General features: G+C 42.2%; 1 protein-coding gene across 2 annotated transcripts in view; it reads left to right on the top strand.

Moving 5' to 3' along the window:
- Positions 1-23,710, top strand: part of rsu1 (Ras suppressor protein 1) — a 241,752-nt gene that overhangs the window by 138,706 nt on the left and 79,336 nt on the right. For both annotated transcript variants that reach the window (XR_010976961.1, XM_068051598.1), the window contains exon 8: positions 9,379-9,511. Coding sequence is in view for 1 of the 2 variants with exons in the window: in XM_068051598.1 (XP_067907699.1) it covers positions 9,379-9,511 (133 nt within the window). In the remaining variant the exon portion in view is untranslated. The remainder of the gene's footprint in view (positions 1-9,378; positions 9,512-23,710) is intronic.

Below are 23,710 nucleotides of genomic sequence, written 5' to 3'. Positions count from 1 at the left end.
TCATCCAGGTACTTTTTTAAAGGATGTGAGGCAACCCGCCTCTACCACCCTCCCAGGCACGGCATTCCAGACCGTCACCACCCTCTGGGTAAAAAAAGTTCTTCCTCAAATCCCCCTTAAACCTCCTGCCCCTCACCTTAAACTTGTGACCCCTTGTAACTGACCCTTCAACTAAGGGGAACAGCTGCTCCCTATCCACCCTGTCCATGCCCCTCATAATCTTATACACCTCGATCAGGTGCTCCAGTGAAAACAACCCAAGTCTATCCAACCTCTCTTCATAGCTTAACTGTTCCATCCCAGGCAACATCCTGGTGAATCGCCTCTGCACCCCCTCCAATGCAATCATATCCTTCCTATAATGTGGCGACCAGAATTGCACACACTACTCCAGCTGTGGCCTTACCAAAGTTCTGTACAACTCCAACATGAGCTCCCTGCTTTTGTAATCTATGCCTCGATTGATAAAGGCAAGTGTCCCATATGCCTTTTTCACCACCCTATTAACCTGCCCTTCTGCCTTCAGAGATCTATTGACAAACACGCCAAGGTCCCTTTGTTCCACGGAACTTCCCAGTGTCAGGCCATTCATTGAATACTTCCGTGTCACATTACTCCTCCCAAAGTGTATCACCTCACACTTTTCAGCGTTAAATTCCAGCTGCCACTTTTCTGCCCATTTGACCATCCCGTCTATATCGTCCTGTAACCCAAGACACTCCACCTCACTGTTAACCATTCGGCCAATCTTTGTATCATCCGCGAACTTACTGATCCTACCCCCCACATAGTCATCTATGTCGTTTATATAAATGACAAATAATAGGGGGCCCAGCACAGATCCCTGTGGTACGCCACTGGACACTGGCTTCCAGTCACTAAAGCAGCCGTCTCTCATCACTCTCTGTCTCCTACAGAGAAGCCAATTTTGAATCCACCTATCAGGTTACCCTGTATCCCATGTGCATTTGCTTTCTTGATAAGTCTCCCATGTGGGACCTTGTCAAAGGCTTTGCTGAAATCCATGTAAACTACATCAACTGCACTACCCTCATCTATACACCTGGTCACATGCTCAAAAATTCAATCAAATTTGTTAGGCATGACCTCCCTCTGACAAAGCCATGCTGACTATTCCTAATCAAATTTTGCCTCTCCACGTGGTGATAGATTCTCTCCTTCAGAATTTTCTCCAATAGTTTCCCTACCACTGACGTGAGACTCACTGGTCTGTAGTTCCATGGCTTATCTCTACAACCTTTCTTTAAATAGTGGGACCACATTAGCTGTTCTCCAGTCCTCTGGCACCTCCCCTGTGGCCAGAGAGGAATTAAAAATTTGGGTCAGAGCCCCTGCAATCACCACCCTATCCTCCCACAGCATCCTGGGACACAAATCGTCCGGACCAGGTGAAACCAGGTGACCTTCTTACTGGCTGGTGGGGAACCTCCTGATTGGGCACCCTGTGCCCCACGGAGGGCCACCCCCAAAGCCTCACCGTTTCCAAGGCACAACACTCTGTTCCTACCCCCCGCCCTTCCTGGTGGCACTGCTGGGACGAAGAGCTTCCAGCCTGCTGATTGACCGGCAGCTCCACAAGGCGGGACCTCCTGCCTCAAGGAGATGGAAGATTCACCCAAGACCAATTAAGGGCATGGGGAGTGAAAAATCCCAGCCTGGCTCCCCAGGCCTGTTGGAGGCAGGTGGGGCGGGGCCTCCTGCCCAACGTAAAATTCTGGCCTCTGAATCAAGCACAGGAACTCGCTAAAGTTAACATAAGCAAGAAAAAAATAATGGCTCTAAAGACTGACAAATCCCCTGTCCTGAGGGTTTCCAAATTAGGGTTTTAAAGGAAGTAGTTGAGGAAATGGCAGATGCTTTAGCCATAATGTTCCAAACGCTTTCGATTCAGGAATTGCCCCTTTTTCGATTATGAAAATTGCAAATCTGACTATTGGCAGAATGGGCAGACAAGTGGGAGATGAAATTTAATACAGAGAAATGTGAGGTGATGCAATTTGGCAGAAGGGATAGGGAGAGGCAATATAAATGAAATGGCACAGTTCAAAAAACTGGTGATCTCTTTGCAGCAAAGGATTGCTCTGCAGAGACCCGGTATGGACTTGATGGGCTGAATGACCTCCTTCTGTGCGTTATGACTATTGTTTAAGTAGAGAGAGAGAGAGAGAGACCAGGAAATTTATAGACCTGTTCGTCTAACATCTATTGTTAGCATTCATCGCTCAGGTTGTAGGGGATAACATATTGGCATGGATAGGAGATTCGCTAGCTAACCGGAAACAGTAGGCATAAATGGGGTCATTTTCTGGTTGGCAAGATGTAACAAGTGCTGTGCCACAGGGATCTGTGCTGGGGCCTCAACCTTTTATAGTTTCTATAAATGACTTGGATGAAGGGAACAGAGGTACGGTTGCTAAATTTGCTGATGACACAAAGACAGGTAGGAAAGTAAGTTATGAAGAGGACATCAGGAGGGTCCAAAGGGATATAGTTAGGTTACGTGAGTGCAGAAAGATCTGGCAAATGGAGTGTAATGTGGGAAAATGTGAAATTTCCCATTTTGGCAGGAAAATTAAAAAAGAAGCTTTAATCTAAATGGTGAGAGATTGCAGAGCTCTGAGATGCAGAGGGATCTGGGTGCCCTCATGCATGAATCACAAAAGGTTAATGTGCATGTTCAGCAAGTAATTAGGAAAGCTAATAGAATGTTATTGTTTATTGTGAAGGGAATTGAATACAAAAGTAGAGAGGTTATGCTTCAGCTATACAGGGCATTGGTGAGACTACATCTGGAGTACTGTGTACAGTATTGGTCTCCTTATTTAAGGAAGGATTTAAGGGCGGCGCCGTGGTTAGCACCGCAGCCTCACAGCTCCAGCGACCCGGGTTCAGTTCTGGGTACTGCCTGTGTGGAGTTTGCAAGTTCTCCCTGTGTCTGCATGGGTTTCCGCCAGGTGCTCCGGTTTCCTCCCACTGCCAAAGACTTGCAGGTTGATAGGTAAATTGGCCATTGTAAATTGCCCCTAGTGTAGGTAGGTGGTAGGAGAATTGAGGGAAGGTGGGGATGTGGTAGTACTGTATCTCTAAATAAATAAATAATAAATGCGTTGGAACAGTTCGGGGAAGGTTTACTAGACTAATACCTGGAATGGGCGTGTTGTCATATGAGGAAAGATTGGACAGGCTAGGCTTGTATCCACTGGAGTTTAGAAGATTAAGAGGCAATTAGATTGAAACATATAAGATCCTGAGGGGTCTTGAAAGGGTGGATGTGGAAAGGATGTTTCCCCTTGTTAGAGAATATAGAATTAGGGGTCACTATTGAAAAATAAGGGGTTGCCCATTTAAGACCGATATGAGGAAAAATTGTTTCTCTGAGGGTTGAGTCTTTGGAACTCTCTTCCTCAAAAGGCGGAAGGAAGATGGATTCTTGATAAGCAAGGGGGTGAAAGGTTATCGGAGGTAGGCGGGAATATGGAGTTGAGGTTACAATCCGATCAGCCATGATCTTATTGAATGGCGGAGCAGGCTCGAGGGGCTGAGTGGCCTATTCCTGCTCCCAATTCGTATGTTCATATGTATTATTCCAAATTACTGGAATCTCTTATTAAGGACAAAGCAATAGAGCACTTGGAAAATTTTGAGCTGGTTAGAGAGAGCAAACATGGATTTGTAAAAGGTACCTCATTATTAATGAACCTAATCGAATTTTTGAGGAATTAACTGAAGTAGTAGACAAAGATATTTTATGGCTATTGTTTATATGAACTTCCAGAACGCATTTGATAAGTTTCCACATAACAGACTATTAGCTAAAATTAAAGCTTACGGAATTACTGACCTGGTAAGGCAGGAGAAGACAGAGTATGGATAATGGGTATGTACATGAATTGGAAGGAAGTGACTAATGGTGTCCCACAAGGATCTGTGCTTTTTTTTATATATTCATTCGTGGGATGTGGGCGTCACTGGCTAGGCCAGCGTTTATTGCCCATCCCTAATTGTCCTGGAGAAGGTGGTGGTGAGCCACCTTCTTGAACCGCTACAATCCATGTTGGGCAGGTACACCCACAGTGCTATTAGGAAGGGAGTTCCCAGGATTTTGGCCCAGTGACAGTGAAGGAACGGCAATACAGTTCCAAGTCAGGATGGTGTTACGCTTAGAGGGGAACTTGCAGGTGGTGATGTTCCCATGCATCTGCTACCCTTGTCCTTCTAGGTGGTAGAGGTTGTGGGTTTGGAAGGTGCTGTCCAGGGAATCTTGGTGAGTTGCTGCAGTGCATCTTGTAGATGGTACACACTGCTGCCACTGTGCATCGGTAGTGGAGGGAGTGAATGTTTGTGGATGGGGTGCCAATTAAGTGGGATGCTTTGTCCTGGACAGTGTTGAGCTTTTTAATTCCAGATTTATTAGACAGCCACATTGCTGTCTGGAGTCACATCTAGGTAAAGAAAGCAGATTTCGTTCCCTTAAATACATTAGTGAACCAGATGGGTTTTTATGTCAATGGTTTTGTGGCATCAGGTTTGATTTTGTGCTCAAGTCCTGGAGTGGGACTTGAACGCTGAACCTTATGACTCAGGTGAGAATGCTACCAACTGAGCCACAGCAGCAATGGTGGAAATATAGAGATCTATTAGCATCTGAAAAGTGGAAAGATGCGGTAACATTTCAATTGTAAACATTTTTTCAGAACTGGGATGAAACCATGACCTGTTCAGAGATGAGGTACAAATCAACCATGATCTAATTGATTGATTGGCGGGTCAGGGTCAAAGGGCTGAATGGCGTATTTCGGTTCCAATATAAAACCAGCATACTTCTATATTGTGGGGCAGTGCATTCCAAATCCTAGCCATTTGTTACTTTTTTAAAAAAAGGTTTTTCCTTCTGTTGTCTTTTTGGGTATTTTGCCTGTTGCCTTAAATCTGTGTCCTCTGATTATCTACCTTGGAACCATTGGAAAGTTTCCCTTTATTTACTCTTATCTAAACCCTTCATTATTCTACACACCTCTATAAAATCTCCTCTAAGCCTTCTCTGCTCTAAGGATAATAACTGCAGCATCTCCAGGCTATCCACATAACTGTAATCCTTTATACCTGCAGCCATTCTAGTAAATCTCCCAGTACCCTTTCCAAAGCCTTCAGTTCCTTCCTAAAGAGTGGTGCCGAGTTTTGGACACAGTACTCCAGCTAGGGTTGAACTAGTGTTCTATATCAGTTTAGCATAACTTCCTGGCTTTTGTACTCTGTGCCTCTATTTATAAAGCCCAGGATTCTATATACTTTACCAACTTTAGTTCCAGCAGTTCAAGAAGGCAGCTCACCACCACCCTCTCAAGGGCAATTAGGGATGGGCAATAAATGATGTTAACCTGTCCTACCCCCAAGTGTCTTTTTTTTAATTGTACCATTTAACATGTATAGTCATTGCCTCATTCTTAACTACCAAAATAGTGTCCTATTATGGGTAATATCAACGAGGGACACTGTTTAGATGAGGAAGAGGAAGGGCCAAGAACAGATCGTCATGGTAAACCTTTTTTTATATAAAGTCTGTGCTTTGGTTGTATACTATTATGCTTTTTTGTGCCACACAGAACACTGCAGGAGAATAAGGCCAAGCTGCAACATGCAATCAATCAATACAGCATCCAAGTATTTAATGTATGAACAAACTAGCTAAATTGAACTGCAAATATCCAAAATAAAGTGACGCACTTGATGATAAAAGGTTGGAAACAGAAGGTAGAATTCCCTAGGTTCCCCTGTTTAATATGGACAAATTACTAATTCTGCCTAGGTTCAAACTATGGGCAACAAATCCCTCCTGGTGAGATTTTATGTATTGAAGCCTCAAAAAAAAAAATTAAACTGTGTGCATTGATAGAATGGCCAAAATAATTGAACTCATTACTATCCTGTTTGTTTTGTGAGAACATGGTTAATTTAATGTGTTGGACACTGTGTACAGGAATTTTGCAGCTGCTCCCACTAATCACTTTGGCTATACGAGGCAAAACCTTTTTGAATGACAGTTGATCTTTTCTAGCCATAAAGTCTATTTCGGTTGGAGGGTTGGAGCTAATCACTATGCTTTCCCTTGTGGCTTATTGCTGAGGATTGTACAGTGAACTGGAGTTACTCTTGTTTTTAGATCTATCCAGCGTAGCTTTAGAATTGAGCAGTTTTAGCTTATTAGGTTGCTTTTGTCATATTGCTTAATCCCGATGCCTGCTGTTTGATCCTAGTTAGAATGCTAAAGCTGGTTGAGTCACAGATGAGGGAGATGGGTGTGAATTCCCTGACTGGAAGCACTGGAGCGTACAACAGCTAAGGCTTTCTATCTGACAGAAAGGTGAAACGCTTCCTGCATGTGGTATTGAATAATAGAGCATGCCAAGAAAAGAAATCAGAAAAGTTAAGTGAGGCAACAGGCACATTATTGATTAATTGCCAAACGATGACACAATTTACTGCCTGTCTTGAATATGGTGCTCTTTATAAATTGATAATGACATACAAAAAATATTGTGGCACATTGAAATAAGCCATGATATCAGGTGGTGCTCAGTTCTCTGAGCCTAATGGTTTTAAAGTAGGCTTTTCTTTACACCACACCATATTATTCTCTGTGGGTGGGCTATAATGACGAGAAAGATTTTGAATTGTGGCTGAGTTTGCTGATTTCAGCCAGGGCTGTAGTTGGGGTGCTGAAAAATGACTTCGACATCACTGATTAGGAAGAGGAAAACCCACCAGGGTTACAATCCTTTTTTTTTTATTCATTCGTGAGATGTGGGCAGCGCTGGCTAGGCCAGCATTTATTGCCCATCGCTCATTACCCTTGAGAAGGTGGTGGTGAACTGCCTTCTTGAACTGCTTGAACTCTTGGAACTAAGCACGTGTGGATTAGGCTTCGCTGTCATGCCACCTGCAGCTTGCTGTTGCAAGTACGCTGAACAGCTATATGTGGTGAAGATTTGGGGACCTTGATGTATCTGGGCTACACCGCACAATATAAAGGTAGTTATTATGGCCCATGTCAATGGTATCCACTCGTGATGCTTGGGTCTTTTATAGCTTTCTACAATCTAAAAGTGCACTTACCATGATATGTGGCTGGTGGACAGGAAAACATGTTTTACTGCATCGGCAAGACCACTGATTTTGGCTGAACCTGCCAAGTTTACATTCTGGTTGTAGCTAGCTGCGTGAAACTTGAGCTTCAGGGATTGGTGCTACTAGTCTCGTAATATAAAAGCTTCTAATGAAACTTATTTGTAGATCTTGGCAAATCAAGTATATATGTGAATTTTAAATGTGATTAGGTAGCTATCTTCAGCTAGAACCATCTGTGCTGTTGAAGTAAGATGGCACATCAGCTGATTTTCAACGTTTTCTGAAGTAGGCTATGAACAGATCCTAGTCTTTGTTCTGTTACTGTATCAGTATTGTGGGTGATTAATGGGACAGATTACGGGGGAGTGAAAATGCTGGGATATTTTCCAGTCTACTATATGGAGGGAATGTTTCTTCCCACCATCCTTTTTCGCAGTCAGGTGCTTTTCCACATCCAATTTCCATCCTCTTTTTTTCTTCTTGTAATTAATTCAGACTTCACATCTTCATCTGAAGAAATTTAAGACAATATGTTTAAATATGGCCTCAGCTTATAATGTTAAACGGTGTAAATCAAGATTGAAATAACGCACATATGCCTCAGCAGCTCTATCAGCATTTCTGCTGCATATCTGTGGATGGTTCCTACCTACTGGTATAGTATGGCTGCTGCCACTGTGTGGTGTTGAGTTTATAGCTCTTCATACACTGTTATTGGGTAGAAGTGACCATTTCGGTGTATTCTCTCTCCTCTACTCTAATATGTATGCATGGAGTGCATTCTGCTGGTCACCTGTACTGCTGCTGATTTATTCTGTCACTCCACTCAATCATTACAAAATAGAGTGGCAGTACAAGAAGATTCTGTTTTAGTGTAAGTAAAATACAGATTTATTAGCTCTCTTGGAAATGGTCTCACATCATGTCCAGATTGGTCTGGTATTTTTGATTCTTAGCTGAGACCTCAGAAAATTGTTGGATGGCATTGACCCCAGAAGTGAAATTAAATGGTCGCAATTGGTGACAAAGTGCATTGCGTATAAGATGAAAGCTTTGTTTTTTTGAAAGAAAATCAGAGCATCAGTGTAATGGAAATTACATATAGTGCCAACATCACAGAAACAGACTATTCGGCCCAACAGAAGAATGTTGTTGTTTATGTTCCTCTGCTAAAAATAATGTTCCTGTCGATTCTTTTAACTTGTCAGGTTATAAAACGATGCATGGTTGTTTCCATTTAGTGTCATTTATCTTAGCATCACCTTGAAATGCTATATTACTGATCATGAACTCCTGTTTTAGGATTTTTGCAAGGAATGAAACCTGTACTTGGGGGAAAGATTTGTAATATTTTGAAAAAAAATTTTGTATTCAGTTTGAGAGGAGTTTTAATATTTTCCATTCACAAAGATGCACCAATTTCTAGGATGATTTTGCTTGACAAGGGTATAAAAGGATATGGAGCCAAGATAGTTGGATTAAGTTAAGAGACAAATCAGCCGTGATCTCATTGAATGGCAGAACAGGCTCAAGAAGTTGAGTGGTCTGCTCCTGGTCCTATAATATTACAAAAGTAGGGAGACCTGTTAGGAAATAAGAAAAGGCTGGAACTAAAAACTAGCTTATCTGACCCTTTTTATGACCGAAGTACAGTCTTTGCAAAAAAGGATGTATGACTTTCTGCTCTCCTTTTGGAAGATAGAAGAAGAAATTTATTAATTTGAGGTGCCTATTTTAAAGCTACAAACTATTCTGCTGAAAGGTTAGCAAGTTTAGTGCTAAAATATATTCACTATACATGTAACAGTTTTTAAATGTTTTTTCAGGTTGTAGTCATTATGGTTTTCTACTCTGTACAAGCTCGTATTGATTTTTATCTTAAAATTTCTTCAATTTAGATTCATAAATATCCACTTGGGTTTCTAAATGAAAACCTTTCTTCCTTCTGGTCTCTGAGGCAATGATGTTTGAATACATGGCTTTCTGAGCTTTTTGAGAGTAGTTAAAGCATTTGTGATGGCAATTGTGGTTATAGCAAAAATATTGAAAAGGAATGTATTATTCCATTGACAGTTCCTGATAACCAACTTATTCAGTTGGCTCTACAGTAGATAATTAATTTCAGTTGGATAAGTTAAGAATCATTGCTCATAAGAGTTTTTTTTTTGTATTGTTTAATGAGTTTTTTTTACACTAACCAAACTATTACAATACATTTTTGTCTGTTTGCAGGTAATTTAGACCTTACTGGTCCAAAACAAGTCTTCAAAGCAGAGAACAACCCTTGGGTTACACCAATTGCTGACCAATTTCAACTAGGTGTATCCCATGTCTTTGAGTATATTCGTTCTGAAACCTACAAGTAGTAAGTACACTGATTGGAAATCACTTGATTTAAAGCATAACTAGTTGATTCCTGTGCATTTCTCAAAAATAAATACAGCATTCTGAATATTTTAATAATGATCTATGTAATGCCTTTAATTTTATTCTGCTGTCCATACCAGTATGTTCTTTTAAAAGAATAAAGATTCTTAACTATTTGGCTTGCAAGCCTTTTTACTCTTCTACTGAAGCTAATGCTTTCCTGATTCTTCCTGTTGCTTCAAAATATCTTTCATTGTTTGAAAAATTGTAAATCTGTATTTACCACCTACAGCTTCTATTTTTAACTTTTGTACTTGGCCCATAAAAGCAAATATTGTTATTTAAAATCTTTCACGTTTTCATTAAATCAATTTATGTGTACATTTTTTTTTTAAATAAAGAAAGTGGTTGAATGACAGAGTCTTGGGTCTAGGTCAGGCCTCTCTAGGATTGTGCCAGGAGGCAAAAACAAAGTGGGAATGTACTCTGCTTTGCTTTTGTGTTTTCTCTGTGATATAAATGCTGTCAATTTATAAAAGAAAAGAAGAAAGACTTGCATTTATATAGCATCTTTCATGACCACTGGATGTCCCAAAGCACTTTACAGCCAATGAAGCACTGCCCCTGTTGTCAGGCCCCTCTCTGCAGAAACTATAAAAATCAGTTTCATATAGTTAGATAGATTTTGCAAAGGAATATAATTATCTAGTCTGTGTTGAAATGCTGACAACCTTTGAGCTTATTAATGTAAATGTGAGGAAATACAAGAGGGTAAAGGGCAAAGGAGAATAGTTTTTACTTTGCTAATTGCAGTGATATTTAACCTTGAATGTTACTATACAATCACAGATCAGTTAGAGGCTTGGCAATGGTTTGTACTTCTGAAGGAATGCTGCAGTCCCAATATTACAACAGCTAAAACTGCTTCATTACAACTAACCATGACAATAGTTTTAGATAATTTTGATGCAATCGGGATTGATGATGATGCTGCAGGATCTGATGTCATTTGCCCTAGCATTTAAGGAAATGGAGGAAGTCACTTTTGAGCTATTGGCTGATGTAGTCAGTAACTTATTGAGATCTGGGTTGGAGGGTGGATCATGTGGGTCCTGTTGCTAAGAAAAGGGAAGAAATAACTTTGACTTCAGAAGTAGAGAAGCTGTTAGAAAACATTCTATGGGATGTGATACACGATCATTTGAGAGTTGGTGGATATCCAGCCTCATTAACTTGATTTGAGTTCTTTGAGGAAGTGATCAAAATGTTTGGATGAAGATGGTCCAGTTGATGTGTCTTGACTTCCAAAATTTGTTTGATAAAACACTTCATAAACAGCCATTCCAACTCAGATTGTAGGATAGTTCATACATTAAATAGGTGGTTAGTTGAAATCACAAAAGAAGATGGTTGTTGTTAGAGTAGATTTGATTGGGGCCTGGTTAAGTTTTTTTTTGGAACTTTGTACTGATCTTCTTGCTCTTCAGCATTTTCATTAATGATTATTGCATCTCCCGGGGCATTGCACATGGTAAGTTAGAGATCGTGGTCGCCTAACTCTTTTTTTCACTTTTGTCTTTGTGTTACTCATTTTCATCGTTACCTCTCTGACTTGCTTGTAGAGGCTGCCTTTTTGGTAATTCCCGTAGAAGAAAATGTGGCCTGCAGTGGTTTTTTCCACTTCCCTTCCCCCATCACATTCACCTTCCCACTTCTGCCACTGTCTGTTCAGAACGACCTGCTGTTCAACCACTATATGTTCCCCTGTCTTCACTCCACTGACAAGTCCCCTTTTAATCCTCCATCTACACTATTTCCCCGACTGCCCCACCACCACCACGACCCCCCATCTTCCCATGAATGAGTGGTGAGAGGCCAAAGACTCCCTCCTCTTCAATCAATTTCCCTCATCTCCTTCCCTTCTACTTATTTTCTTCAAGGAAGCTTTGGTTAGGTATAATGAGGCTCTGGAGAGGGTGCAGGGGTAGGGTACCAAATCTCTTTCTTATGAGATTAGGTGTGAATAATTAGGGTATTTACTAGTGGGGTAAAAAGCATATTTAGAGGAGAAATCTTTTTAGTGAAGGCCTTAGATACAATTTGATTAGATAGACTAAAGAATAGTAGGCAGGCAAAGACTAATGTTAGATGTCAGGATGTATTTCTGTTCAGAGAGATGTCACCCACAGATATAGACTGAAAACACATGTTTCATTGGATCAGTGCAGCCCTTTGAGAGGATTTGGCAAATTCCTGAGAGAGGACATTTCCAATTATAGGAGGTAATTTGCCCCTATCGCCCTTTCTTTGACTAGTGAGCAAATTATTAGTGAGTAAATTATTAGTGAGTAGGTGTTGCTTGATGGCACCAATGATGATTACTTCTATCACGTTGATGATTGGGCGGAGGCTGATAGATTGGTAATTAGCAAAGTGAAGTTTTGACTTTTTTGTGGACAGGATGTCCTGTGAGTTATAGGCAGTTATGGAGTTTGATTGCCTTAGGTAGTTAGAGAGAAAAATTCCAGTCTGTTTTGAATAGGCTACAGGTTTTTTTTCTCTTTGTTTTCTTCTCTTGGACGAAGAAAACATTATTAGGCATCTGTGGTTGATGTGCACGGTTGCACTGCCCTTTTCATTTGTTTTTTTCTTTGAAACTGTTAAGACAGTCAAGGGATTATTATCCTACTTAATTGTCTGGAATGTTTAAGTAATGGATAAATGTATATATTTTGCATTTCCCTATTGCACAAATCAAATTTAGTTACAATGGTGGGTGACAGATAATGTGGCCATATTAACATACTGTGCTCTAAATGATTCCTTTTGTTCTATTTTGTGGCATTTTGGGTGCTTGCCAGTCAGTTGGCAGCAAATTTCTGTGAGTTGAAATAACTATATTCGTAGCAACATGGCTACGGTTAGCTGATCACAAAGTTGAAAATAGCAAACTGAACTCTCTCATGCTCCGTCACTCAACCACGGTTTCAAAAAAAAAACTGTTCCACTCCCTCTTGAATTTGTTGACTCTATCAATCATGTTTCCTTGGACAGTTTGTTCCAAAAATTCACCACCATTTGTGAAGTAGTTAAATCGACATTAACTGTTTTCTCTCTCCCTCTCTCTCTCGCTCTCTCTCCCCTCCCCCCCGCCCAGTTTATGTTTGTGCCTTCGTTTAGAGTTTGTGATCATGTCAAATTATTTAATAGAGTTCAATAGTTTAGAATCTTGAAAAGTTTGAGAAGATCAAGCTGAGTACCATTCCTTTAGTGCGATCCCATAACCAACGGATCAGATCTAAGCTCTGCAGTCCTGCCACATCCAGCCGTGTATGGTGGTGGACAATTAAACAACTAACTGGAGGAGGTGGCTCCACAAATATCCCCATCCTCCATGATGGGGGAGCCCAGAACATCAGTGCAAAAGATAAGGCTGAAGCCTTTGCAACAATCTTCAGCCAGAAGTGCCGAGTTGATGATCCATCTCGGCCTCCTCCTGAAGTCCCCAGCATCACAGATGCCAGACTTCAGCCAATTCTATTCACTCCGCGTGATATCAAGAAACGACTGAAGGCACTGGATACTGCAAAAGCTATGGGCCCTGACAATATTCCGGCAATAGTACTGAAGGCCTGTGCTCCAGAACTTGCCGCGCCCCTAGCCAAGCTGTTCCAGTACAGCTACAACACTGGCATCTACCCTGCAATGTGGAAAATTGCCCAGGTATGTCCTGTACACAAAAAGCAGGACAAGTCCAACCCGGCCAACTACCGCCCCATCAGCCTACTCTCAATCATCAATAAAGTGATGGGAGGTGTCATCAACAGTGCCATCAAGCGGCACTTGCTTAGCAGTAACCTGCTCAGTGACGCTCAGTTTGGGTTCTGCCAGGGCCACTCAGCTCCTGACCTCATTACAGCCTTGGTTCAAACATGGACAAAAGAGCTGAACTCAAGAGGTGAGGTGAGAGTGACTGCCCTTGACATCAAGGCAGCATTTGACCGAGTATGGCATCAAGGAGCCCTTGCAAAACTGAGGTCACTGGGAATCGGGGGGGAAATCCCTCCGCTGGCTGGAGTCATACCTAGCACAAAGGAAGATGGCTGTGGTTGTTGGAGGTCAATTATCTCAGCTCCAGGACATCACTGCCGGAGTTACTCAGGGTAGTGTCCTCGGCCCAACCATCTTCAGCTGCTTCATCAATGACCTTCCTTCAATCATAGGGTCAGAAGTGAGGATGTTCGCTGATGATTGCACAATATTCAGCACCATTCGTGACTCCTCAGATACTGAAGCAGTCCGTGTAGAAACGCAGCAAGACCTGGACAATATCCAGGCTTGGGCTGATAAGTGGCAAGTAACGTTCGCGCCACACAAGTACCAGGCAATGACCAATTCTAACAAGAGAGAATCTAACGATCTCCCCTTGACATTCAACGGCATTACCATCGCTGAATCCCCCACTATCAACATCCTAGGGGCTACCATTGACCAGAAACTGAACTGGAGTAGCCATATAAATACCGTGGCTACAAGAGCAGGTCAGAGGCTAGGAATCCTGAGGCAAGTAACTCACTTCCTGACTCCCCAAACCTATCCACCATCTACAAGGCACAGTCAGGAGTGTGATGGAATACTCTCCACTTGCCTGGATGGGTGCAGCTCCAACAACCCTCAAGAAGCTCGATACCATCCAGGACAAAGCAGCCCGCTTGATCGGCACCCCATCTACAAACATTCACTCCATCCACCACCGACGCAGTGGCAGCAGTGTGTACCATCTACAAGATGCACTGCAGCAATGCACCGAGGCTTATTTGACAGAACCTTCCAAACCCGCAACCTCTACCACCTTGAAGGACAAGGGCAGCAAATACATGGGAACATCACCACCTGCAAGTTCCCCTCCAAGTCACACACCATCCTAACTTGGAACTATATCTCCGTTCCTTCACTGTCGCTGGGTCAAAATCCTGGAACTCCCTTCCTAACAGCACTGTGGGTATACCTACCCCACATGGACTGCAGCAGTTCAAGAAGGCAGTTCACCACCACCTTCTCAAGGGCAATTAGGGATGGGCAATAAATGCTGGCCTGGCCAGTGATGTCCACATCCGATGAATGAATTTAAAAAAAAAAAACAGGCCCCATGATTTTAGTTACTTGTCACAGCTTAGGTACCTAATCCGTAGTAGAATTTTAATTGCACTCCTCAGTACAACTGATGGAATCAAGATCACACTATGGAGGTGTAGCAGTACAAAAGGAGCTCACAATGAACTGGCAGCCTGTTATATATTGCTGTTTTTATTTTCTATTGACTTGGAAAATATTGCCAAGATTTTTAATTTAAAACCAAATAAAAGCAACAGTGAGGCTTGGAAATGAGTCTGTGAACTTTAGTGGAAAGAAAATTGGATATGGTGCAAAATCGACTGCCGATTCACCACCTGTGTTATGTTGGCTACATTGTACACTGTGGGATCCTGGGCTTTATAAATATAGCAAAGGCCCTGATATTTAAGGGGCTGCCATTCGGACAGGTGGTAGGGAGTTATGGTTGGGAAACCCAGAAGTATGGGTTTTCCAAACATTATGCAGTTCTTAACTACAACATCTTTTAACTTCTCTCCCAGCTCCCCCCGCCCAGGTTTTCCACCCAACAGCCAGCCTGATTGGCTGCCTGTCAAGTAGCAAAACCTACAGTTGGACACAACAGATGAACAGGCAGGTAGGGATGGAGAGGTTGCAGTCAGCAAGGGGATTGAGTGGTGGTGGAGGGTGCAGGTAGAGCGTGGTCAGGGATTGGGGGAACACCACAGGGTGGGTGGGAAGAGGATGGGAACAAGGTCTGGTGGTAGGGGAGTGTGGGTAGAGCGTGGTCAAGGTTGGGGGGAAGACATTGTGGGGGCTGAAGAGAGAGGTTTTGGCAGTGTAGAGTGTGGTCACTGGGGGGAGGAGGGGCACATTGTCAGAGATGGGAGGTTGGGAAACAGTATAATCAGGGCTGAGAGGTCATGAGGAGTGGAACTTGTGACTGCAGGTGGGGGAGTGGAAGTGATCGGGAGGTGGTGTTGAACAGATTGCCTGGAGATGGGGGTTTACAGGTAAGCTTGTTGAGCTGGAAGATAAAACTCCTCCTCCTCCTGGCCCACATGCAGTGCTATAAAGGCACTTAGCTTGTGGATCCAGCCCTTTTTCACCTATTTTTAGCTCCCGGGTTTCTCGGAGCCAGGGAAACCCATCTGACATTAGTTTAAAAATAAAAAACTCGTTAAAATGTTGGCACACAACGTCCTTAAAATCTGCTACGCAGAGACCGCCTCCTGTGAATGAATTAGTCACCTCTGTTTAAAACCTGAGGTGGACAGGTTTGAGATAGGTTGGAGTCGGGTTTGAAATTTTTTTCATTTTAACTTCTCACCTACCCTAAACCCAGCTAATTTGGGTGTCAAAATTACCCCCATTGAATCCATACTGATTATCCTTAATTAATCCATGCCTTTCGAAATGATGATTAATTCTGCTGCTCAGAATTTTTTACAATAATTTTCCCACCACCGAAGTTAGGCTGGCCTGTAATTACTCAGTCTAGCCCTTCCTCCTGTTTTAAGAAATGGCACAACATTAGTAGTCCTCTGGCACCATGCTGGCAGCAGGAGAGGAGTGAAAAATGATTGTCTGAGCCTCCACTGTTCCCTCTTTTGCTTCTCTTTAGCTGCCTGGGATACATTTTTCATCCAGTCGTGGCAATTTTATCTGCTTTCAAAGATGCTAAACCTTTTTAATATTCCTTCTCTCACTCTGTTTATCCCATCCAATATTTTACATTCCTCCTCCTTAATTACACAATCTGTATCATCACCCTCTTTTGCAAGATGGAGGTGTCCTCACAGTCCCCTTCCTGCAGCAACGTGCCCACCTTGGCTGGTGGGGCTGCTGTCCTTGCAAGGCTGCAGGCCCAATCTTTAATTGGATGGCGGTCATGGAGGCTGCCTCCCGTGAGGTCTTGCTGACTGGCCTTTGCTGACAAGTATGGGGTCAGGACCTAGGAATTATCCCAACCCATAATTTTTTTAAAGGGGCATAAGATTCTGCCCATGATTTCCTCCATGAGCATTCATATACAGTCATTGCTAACGATTGCTGCCATCCCTCGGTCCCTTTTTAAAAATCTTTTTATGGTAGGCACTGTGAGATCCTTAGGGGATCCTATCATTTATTTAACTATTTGTTTATTGCAAATATATTTCTAAAAACTTCTGACATTGACTTGTATATTCCCTGCATCTTTAACCTTTTTTATTTCAGCTTTGCTGTGCAATTTCTTAACTGTTTTAACCTTATTCTTGATTTCATCACTGTCCTCTTGTCCACTCATAGATTCTTCCCATATGCCTGCATTATTTATTGTAGAATATTTGACACAAAGGAGCCCATTTGGCCCCGTGTCTACACTGGTGCTAGCTCTTCAACTTGTTGTAATCCCCTTTCCTTGTATCTTTTTATATTCCTTTACAAATAAATCTGGACTTTCCCTTTTCAAATTATGTTGTAGTCTGCACTTCAATAGATTTAGATTAGAGATACAGCACTGAAACAGGCCCTTCGGCCCACCGAGTCTGTGCCGAACATCAACCACCCATTTATTCTAATCCTACACTAATCCCATATTCCCAACAAACATCCCCACCTGTCCCTATATTTCCCTACCACCTACCTATACTGGTGACAATTTATAATGGCCAATTTACCTATCAAACTGCAAGTCTTTTGGCTTGTGGGAGGAAACCGGAGCACCCGGAGAAAACCCACGCAGACACAGGGAGAACTTGCAAACTCCACACAGGCAGTACCCGAAATCGAACCCGGGTCCCTGGAGCTGTGAGGCTGCGGTGCTAACCACTGCGCCACTGTGCCACCCTTGTCTGAAAGCATTCCATATTCAAATAACCTTGAGAGAAAATTTCTTCCAGCTCCCCCACCCTTTATCATCGAGTAATGACCCTGAGTCTGCATTCCCTTGTTACTGATACACCAACCATTTGATACAATCTTTGCCTATTTACCACTCCTGTTTTTCATAATTTTGAAAACTTCTATTAACCATCCATGTTCCTTTGGGGAAAAAAGTCTCAAATGACCTGTGTTCATAATCGTTCCTGGTATAATTCTGTTCAGCCTCTCCTATATCTTTTGACTATCTACTGAATGACTTTAATATCCTTTTTATATGAAGAGCCCAGAATTGCGCACAATATTCCCAACAGTGACCTAAACAAATGACTTGTATAAATTCAACATTGCTTCCTTGCTTTTATATTCAGTGCATGTATTTGTGTACATGAGCATATAAAATATTATACCCAGCATGCTATTGGCCTTTTTAAAAAATGAAAAAGGAATTTTGTATGAAGCCAGTTATCTCCCCTTTCTTTTTCTCCTGAGCACCCCCCACACTGCCCCCACCAACCCCCTCTGAGAAATAGCTTCCCAGCAAATAAAATTTACTTTTGGCAAGAGAACATAATTGAGCATTTTTTAACTAATTAATCTCCTGTGGTGTTGTACATGGATAGCCTGGAGCATGGTTGTAATGTTTAGATGCAGACTGGGGCTGTCCCTCCTTGAAGCTGCTAGTCATGAAATCTTTCTGGGAAGTGACCAAAATCGTCCTGAATTCAACCTGAGTTTAATTATTGAACTGTTTCTGTTATCTCTCTAGGTCAGAAAAATATAACTTTTTTTATACCTTTTTAAGCTTATTGATTTTTTTTTTTGCTGTTTTGTACAGAATGTGATGTCAGGAGTGTGATAGACACTCAATCTTGTGTGCCATCACATTTTTATTTATAATTAGCATCTATATCAGTCCTAGGCATCTGTTTATATTTAATGGGCTGCCAATTGGAATACAACAGCATCTCTGATAATGGTATAATACTTGCATATTGTATTTGTCGATATGTCCTATCTATCTTGTAATCAGACTTGCCAAGTAGTAAATTTGTAAATTGAAAGAGAATCCTGCACTAAACCCACTTAAAAGCAATTCTGCAGAATTTAAAACAAAACTTGCAATAAGACGATTTGCATTTCACTTCTGGCCATATCTGATATTCTGGGACAAGGCCCCTGACAACTGAGACTTGTCAAAGAGATGATCTGTTTCTCCAAATGTCAAATGAAGCTAAGATGGCGGCCCAATGGCAGTCGCCCTGGGAGGTAACTGATCGTGAATGTTAAAACTACTTAGAGTGGTGGCAGTTCAAGGATAAAGTCATAAACCCTTATCAAGGTTGTTTTAATTAATACTTGTGTTAAATGTGGAATCATTCATGTACCCTGGTAATTAAGTACAACAACAAATTGCAATTATATAATGGCAATGTAGAAAAAAATCCACAGATACTTACCAAGCACTATCTAAATTTAACACTGCCAAGAAATAACTAATTATTCAGTAACCTCTTGGTGAGCATTATTCGTGTTGAATTTTTTTTTAAAGAGGACCAGGAGTAACCACTTTATTTTGGAAATGTTCAATGGATGCACAGTATTTTTCATGATATGTAATTTGTTAATGAATTATGTAGAATCAACATGTATTTGGACAAAGCAGACTTATTTTATCAGAAGTTTTTATTTTCCTAATTGGAAAGATAAATTTTATGTATAAAGATTAACAGCGACATATAAAGTAGTCTGGTAGGTGCTGGGATCTTTGTGTTTAGTTCATTTACTGTGACTTCTGTTTCCTTTCCATCTCGTCACTTGAAACTGTGAAGCTGAGAAGAGTGTGTTCTAGTTTCTCTGCAACCTCCCTGCTAAATCATGCGTATGCGCATTGCTGTATTTGATTAAATGAAGCAGTAGTTTAAGGCAGCTGCTTAATGCAATTCAACTGCTGTGAATGTTTTTGTTTTGTTATTTTCATTGTAGCATTTAGTCAAGTTTCAAAGTGACCTTTGGGTTGTAAGCACAGTCTCAGAGGATTTGAAGAATGCCTAGGGTGACAGCACGAAATGATGGATTGTGTGAGTTTGAGAGTTAGAGCCTAGAAAACACCCAAGTGGTCATGAGAATTGTAAGGGCCTGGAAATCGCAGTGGAAAAGTGTGTCTCACTGCATGGAGATCAAAGGTTATTGTAAAATCTTTTTATGTATGTTACATTCATTGAAGTGCTTTTTTGTAATTAGCACAATTATTGATCCAAATCTGTCCAATTAATTATTATCCTTTCCTAATGTTTCTTGGGCTGTTCCATCGCCAGCTGCCTTTGAAATGCATAATATTCAAAGAATCTGTGCCAGTTTATAAATGTTAAGGAAGGCCTGCGTTTCAGGTGAAAAACAGAAAATACAGGAGCCGCTCAGCAAATCGAGCAGCCTCTGTGTCGAGAAAAGATATTTAGGTTATTTAACTGTGTTCAAAACTTGGAACTATACCTTCACATTTAGATGGGGGTGGACAAGAGTGAGGGGAGTGGAGAAACTGACACAGCCAATACCATTGCTTTCTGTACAAAGATCAAGAGAAGGGAGGAGGCCAGAGGGGTAAGTCCAAGTGCACTGGGAAGGCTGAAGTGAGGGGGAAGAGGCAGATATGTGAAGGAACCTTCCTTTATTCTGCAGATGTGTTCATACCTGCTACGCTGTGTTCTCTACACAGATGCTACTTAATTTGCACCAGCATCTGCACTATTTTCTTTTTGTTCCTGGTTTCTTGGTCTTTGTTCTGTTGAATGGCAGTCTTCTGACAACTATTTACATTAGCTGTTGGCATGCTGTGTGTCCCCTCTACTAATAGTTTTATGATGGAACAGTCAGCTCTTGTTAACTTGCTGCGTAGAATGATTGTCCCCCTAGAGCAATCTTGATTGAGAAAGATTAGGGTGACCGCTTAATTTGTGAATGAAGGTAAGTGACACCTATCAAAATATTGTTAGGGAAGTGCAAGGAGTGCCATCTCTCTCTCAAACTGCTGACAGGTTAACACGCATCAAGGGAGAGGATTTGACAAAGCATCACACTCTATATATTTAACATTTTGAAGAGACTTGGGGATTTGGTTGAGGATACATGAACTTCAAATCCCAGGCTCTTTAATAAATGATTGACAACAGAAAGACAGCTTATTGTATACAGAACAAGATAACTTTGATCTGTTGTAGACAGGTAAATATAATATAATTCACACACATTCCCATAATATTTTCAAATTATAATTGTTTTTAAATTTAGCACCGTAAAATTATCGCTGTTGCACTTTAGACTCTAAATAAAGTTTGAAATTTGAACTGATTGAGTGCTATAGTTATTAAACCTCGGGTGCCAGTGCACATAGTATCCAGATATTAGCATTCCTTATCCAGCTTTTCTTCATTTCAGATGTTCTTGAGGTTATTATTTTTCTTTTGCAATGTATTTATTTAAAAAAAGGACTCTGGTGTGTTGATAAGGTAAGCTTTTTATATAAAAAGTTCTGTCCGTCGGATTGCTAAGCTAACAAGTTTTGACTTTTTTTTTTGGCTTTTCAGTAGATTTGTTGGGAATTTAGAATAGTGGGAATGGAGGTTATGTTCCTCCTGCAGAATGTGGGAGGTAAGGGTCGCCAAGAGTGTCCCTGCTGACTGCATCTGCGGGAAGTGCACCCAACTCCAGCTCCTCGAGAACCGCGTTAGGGAACTGGAGCTGGATGAACTTCAGATCATTCGGCGGAGGGGGTTATTGAGAGGAGTTATGGGGAGGTAGTCACACCTCCGGTAAAAGAAGTAGGTAGATGGGTTACCGTCAGGGGAAGGAGAGGGAACCAGCAGGCAGTGCAGGGATCCCCTGTGGCCGTTTTCCTCAACAACAGGTATACCGTTTTGGATACTGTCGCGGGGGACGACTTACCAGGGGTAAGCAATGGGGTACAGGTCTCTGGCACAGAGTCTGTTCCTGTTGCTCAGAAGGGAAGGGGGAAGAGGAGCAGAGCATTAATCATTGGGGACTCCATAGTTAGGGGAACAGATAGGAGGTTCTGTGGGAATGAGAGAGACTCACGGTTGGTGTGTTGCCTCCCGGGTGCCAGGGTTCGCGATGTCTCGGATCGTGTTTTTGGGATCCTTAAGGGGGAGGGGGAGCAGCCCCAAGTCGTGGTCCACATAGGCACCAACGACATAGGTAGGAAGAGAGATGGGGATTTAAGGCAGAAATTCAGGGAGCTAGGGTGGAAGCTTAGAGCAAGAACAAACAGAGTTGTTATCTCTGGGTTGTTGCCCGTGCCACGTGATAGCGAAGCGAGGAATAGGGAGAGAGAGGAGTTGAATACATGGCTGCAGGGATGGTGTAGGAGGGAGGGTTTTGGTTTCCTGGATAATTGGGGCTCTTTCTGGGGTAGGTGGGACCTCTACAAACAAGATGGTCTTCACCTGAACCAGAGGGGTACCAATATCCTGGGGGGGAGATTTGCTAGTGCTCTTCGGGGGGGTTTAAACTAATTCAGCAGGGGAATGGGAACCTAAATTGTAGTTCCAGTGTACAGGATGTTGAGAGTAGTGAGGTCAGGGATAAGGTTACAAGGACGCAAGAGGGCACTGGCAAGCAAGAACTTGGTTTAAAGTGTGTCTACTTCAACGCCAGGAGCATCCGGAATAAGGTGGGTGAGCTTGCAGCATGGGTTGGTACCTGGGATCTCGATGTAGTGGCCATTTCGGAGACATGGGTAGAGCAGGGGCAGGAATGGATGTTGCAGGTTCCGGGATTTAGATGTTTCAGTAAGAACAGAGAAGATGGTAAAAGAGGGGGGGGGTGTGTGGAATTGTTAATCAAGGAGAGTATTACAGTGGCAGAAAGGACGTTTGAGGACTCGTTTACTGAGGTAGTATGGGCCGAGGTTAGAAACAGGAGAGGAGAGGTCACCCTGTTGGGTGTCTTCTATAGACCTCCGAATAGTTCCAGAGATGTAGAGGAAAGGATAGCGAAGATGATTCTCGACAGGGGCGAGAGTAACAGGGTAGTTGTTATGGGGGACTATAACTTTCCAAATATTGGAAATATTTTTGTCCAGTGTGTGCAGGAGGGTTTTCTGACACAGTATGTAGACAGGCCAACCAGGGGCGATGCCACATTGGATTTGGTACTGGGTAATGAACCCGGCCAGGTGTTAGATTTAGATGTAGGTGAGCACTTTGGTGATAGTGATCACAATTCGGTTAGGTTTACCTTTAGCGATGGGCAGGGACAGGTATATACCGCAGGGCAAGAATTATAGCTGGGGGAAAGGAAATTATGATGCGATTAGGCAAGATTTAGGATGCGTAGGATAGGGAAGGAAACTGCAGGGGATGGGCACAATCGAAATGTGGAGCTTATTCAAAGAGCAGCTACTGCGTGTCCTTGATAAGTATGTACCTGTGAGGCAGGGAGGAGGTTGTCGAGCGAGGGAGCCATGGTTTACTAAAGAAGTTGAAGCGCTTGTCAAGAGGAAGAAGAAGGCTTATGTTAGGATGAGACGTGAAGGCTCAGTTAGGGCGCTTGAGAGTTACAAGCTAGCCAGGAAGGATCTAAAGGGAGAGCTAAGAAGAGCAAGGAGAGGACACGAGAAGTCATTGGCGGATAGGATCAGGGAAAACCCTAAGGCTTTCTATAGGTATATCAGGAATAAAAGAATGACTAGAGTTAGATTAGGGCCAATCAAGGATAGTAGTGGGAAGTTGTGTGTGGAATCAGAGGAGATAGGGGAAGCGTTAAATGAATATTTTTCGTCAGTATTTACAGTAGAGAAAGAAAATGTTGTCGAGGAGAATACTGAGATTCAGACTACTAGGCTAGATGGGATTGAGGTTCACAAGGAGGAGGTGTTAGCAATTTTGGAAAGTGTGAAAATAGATAAGTCCCCTGGGCCTGATGGGATTTATCCTAGGATTCTCTGGGAAGTTAGGGAGGAGATTGCAGAGCCTTTGTCCTTGATCTTTATGTCATTGTCGACAGGAATAGTGCCGGAAGACTGGAGGATAGCAAATGTTGTCCCCTTGTTCAAGAAGGGGAGTAGAATCAGCCCTGGTAATTATAGACCTGTGAGCCTTACTTCGGTTGTGGGTAAAATGTTGGAAAAGGTTATAAGCGACAGGATTTATAATCATCTTGAAAAGAATAAGTTCATTAGCGATAGTCAGCACGGTTTTGTGAAGGGTAGGTCGTGCCTCACAAA

This window comes from Heterodontus francisci, chromosome 2 (genome assembly GCF_036365525.1).
Source record: "Heterodontus francisci isolate sHetFra1 chromosome 2, sHetFra1.hap1, whole genome shotgun sequence".
Classification (NCBI taxonomy): domain Eukaryota; kingdom Metazoa; phylum Chordata; class Chondrichthyes; order Heterodontiformes; family Heterodontidae; genus Heterodontus; species Heterodontus francisci.
Note: the sequence above shows the minus strand (reverse complement) of the source record. Positions and strands in the feature narration are given on the sequence as shown.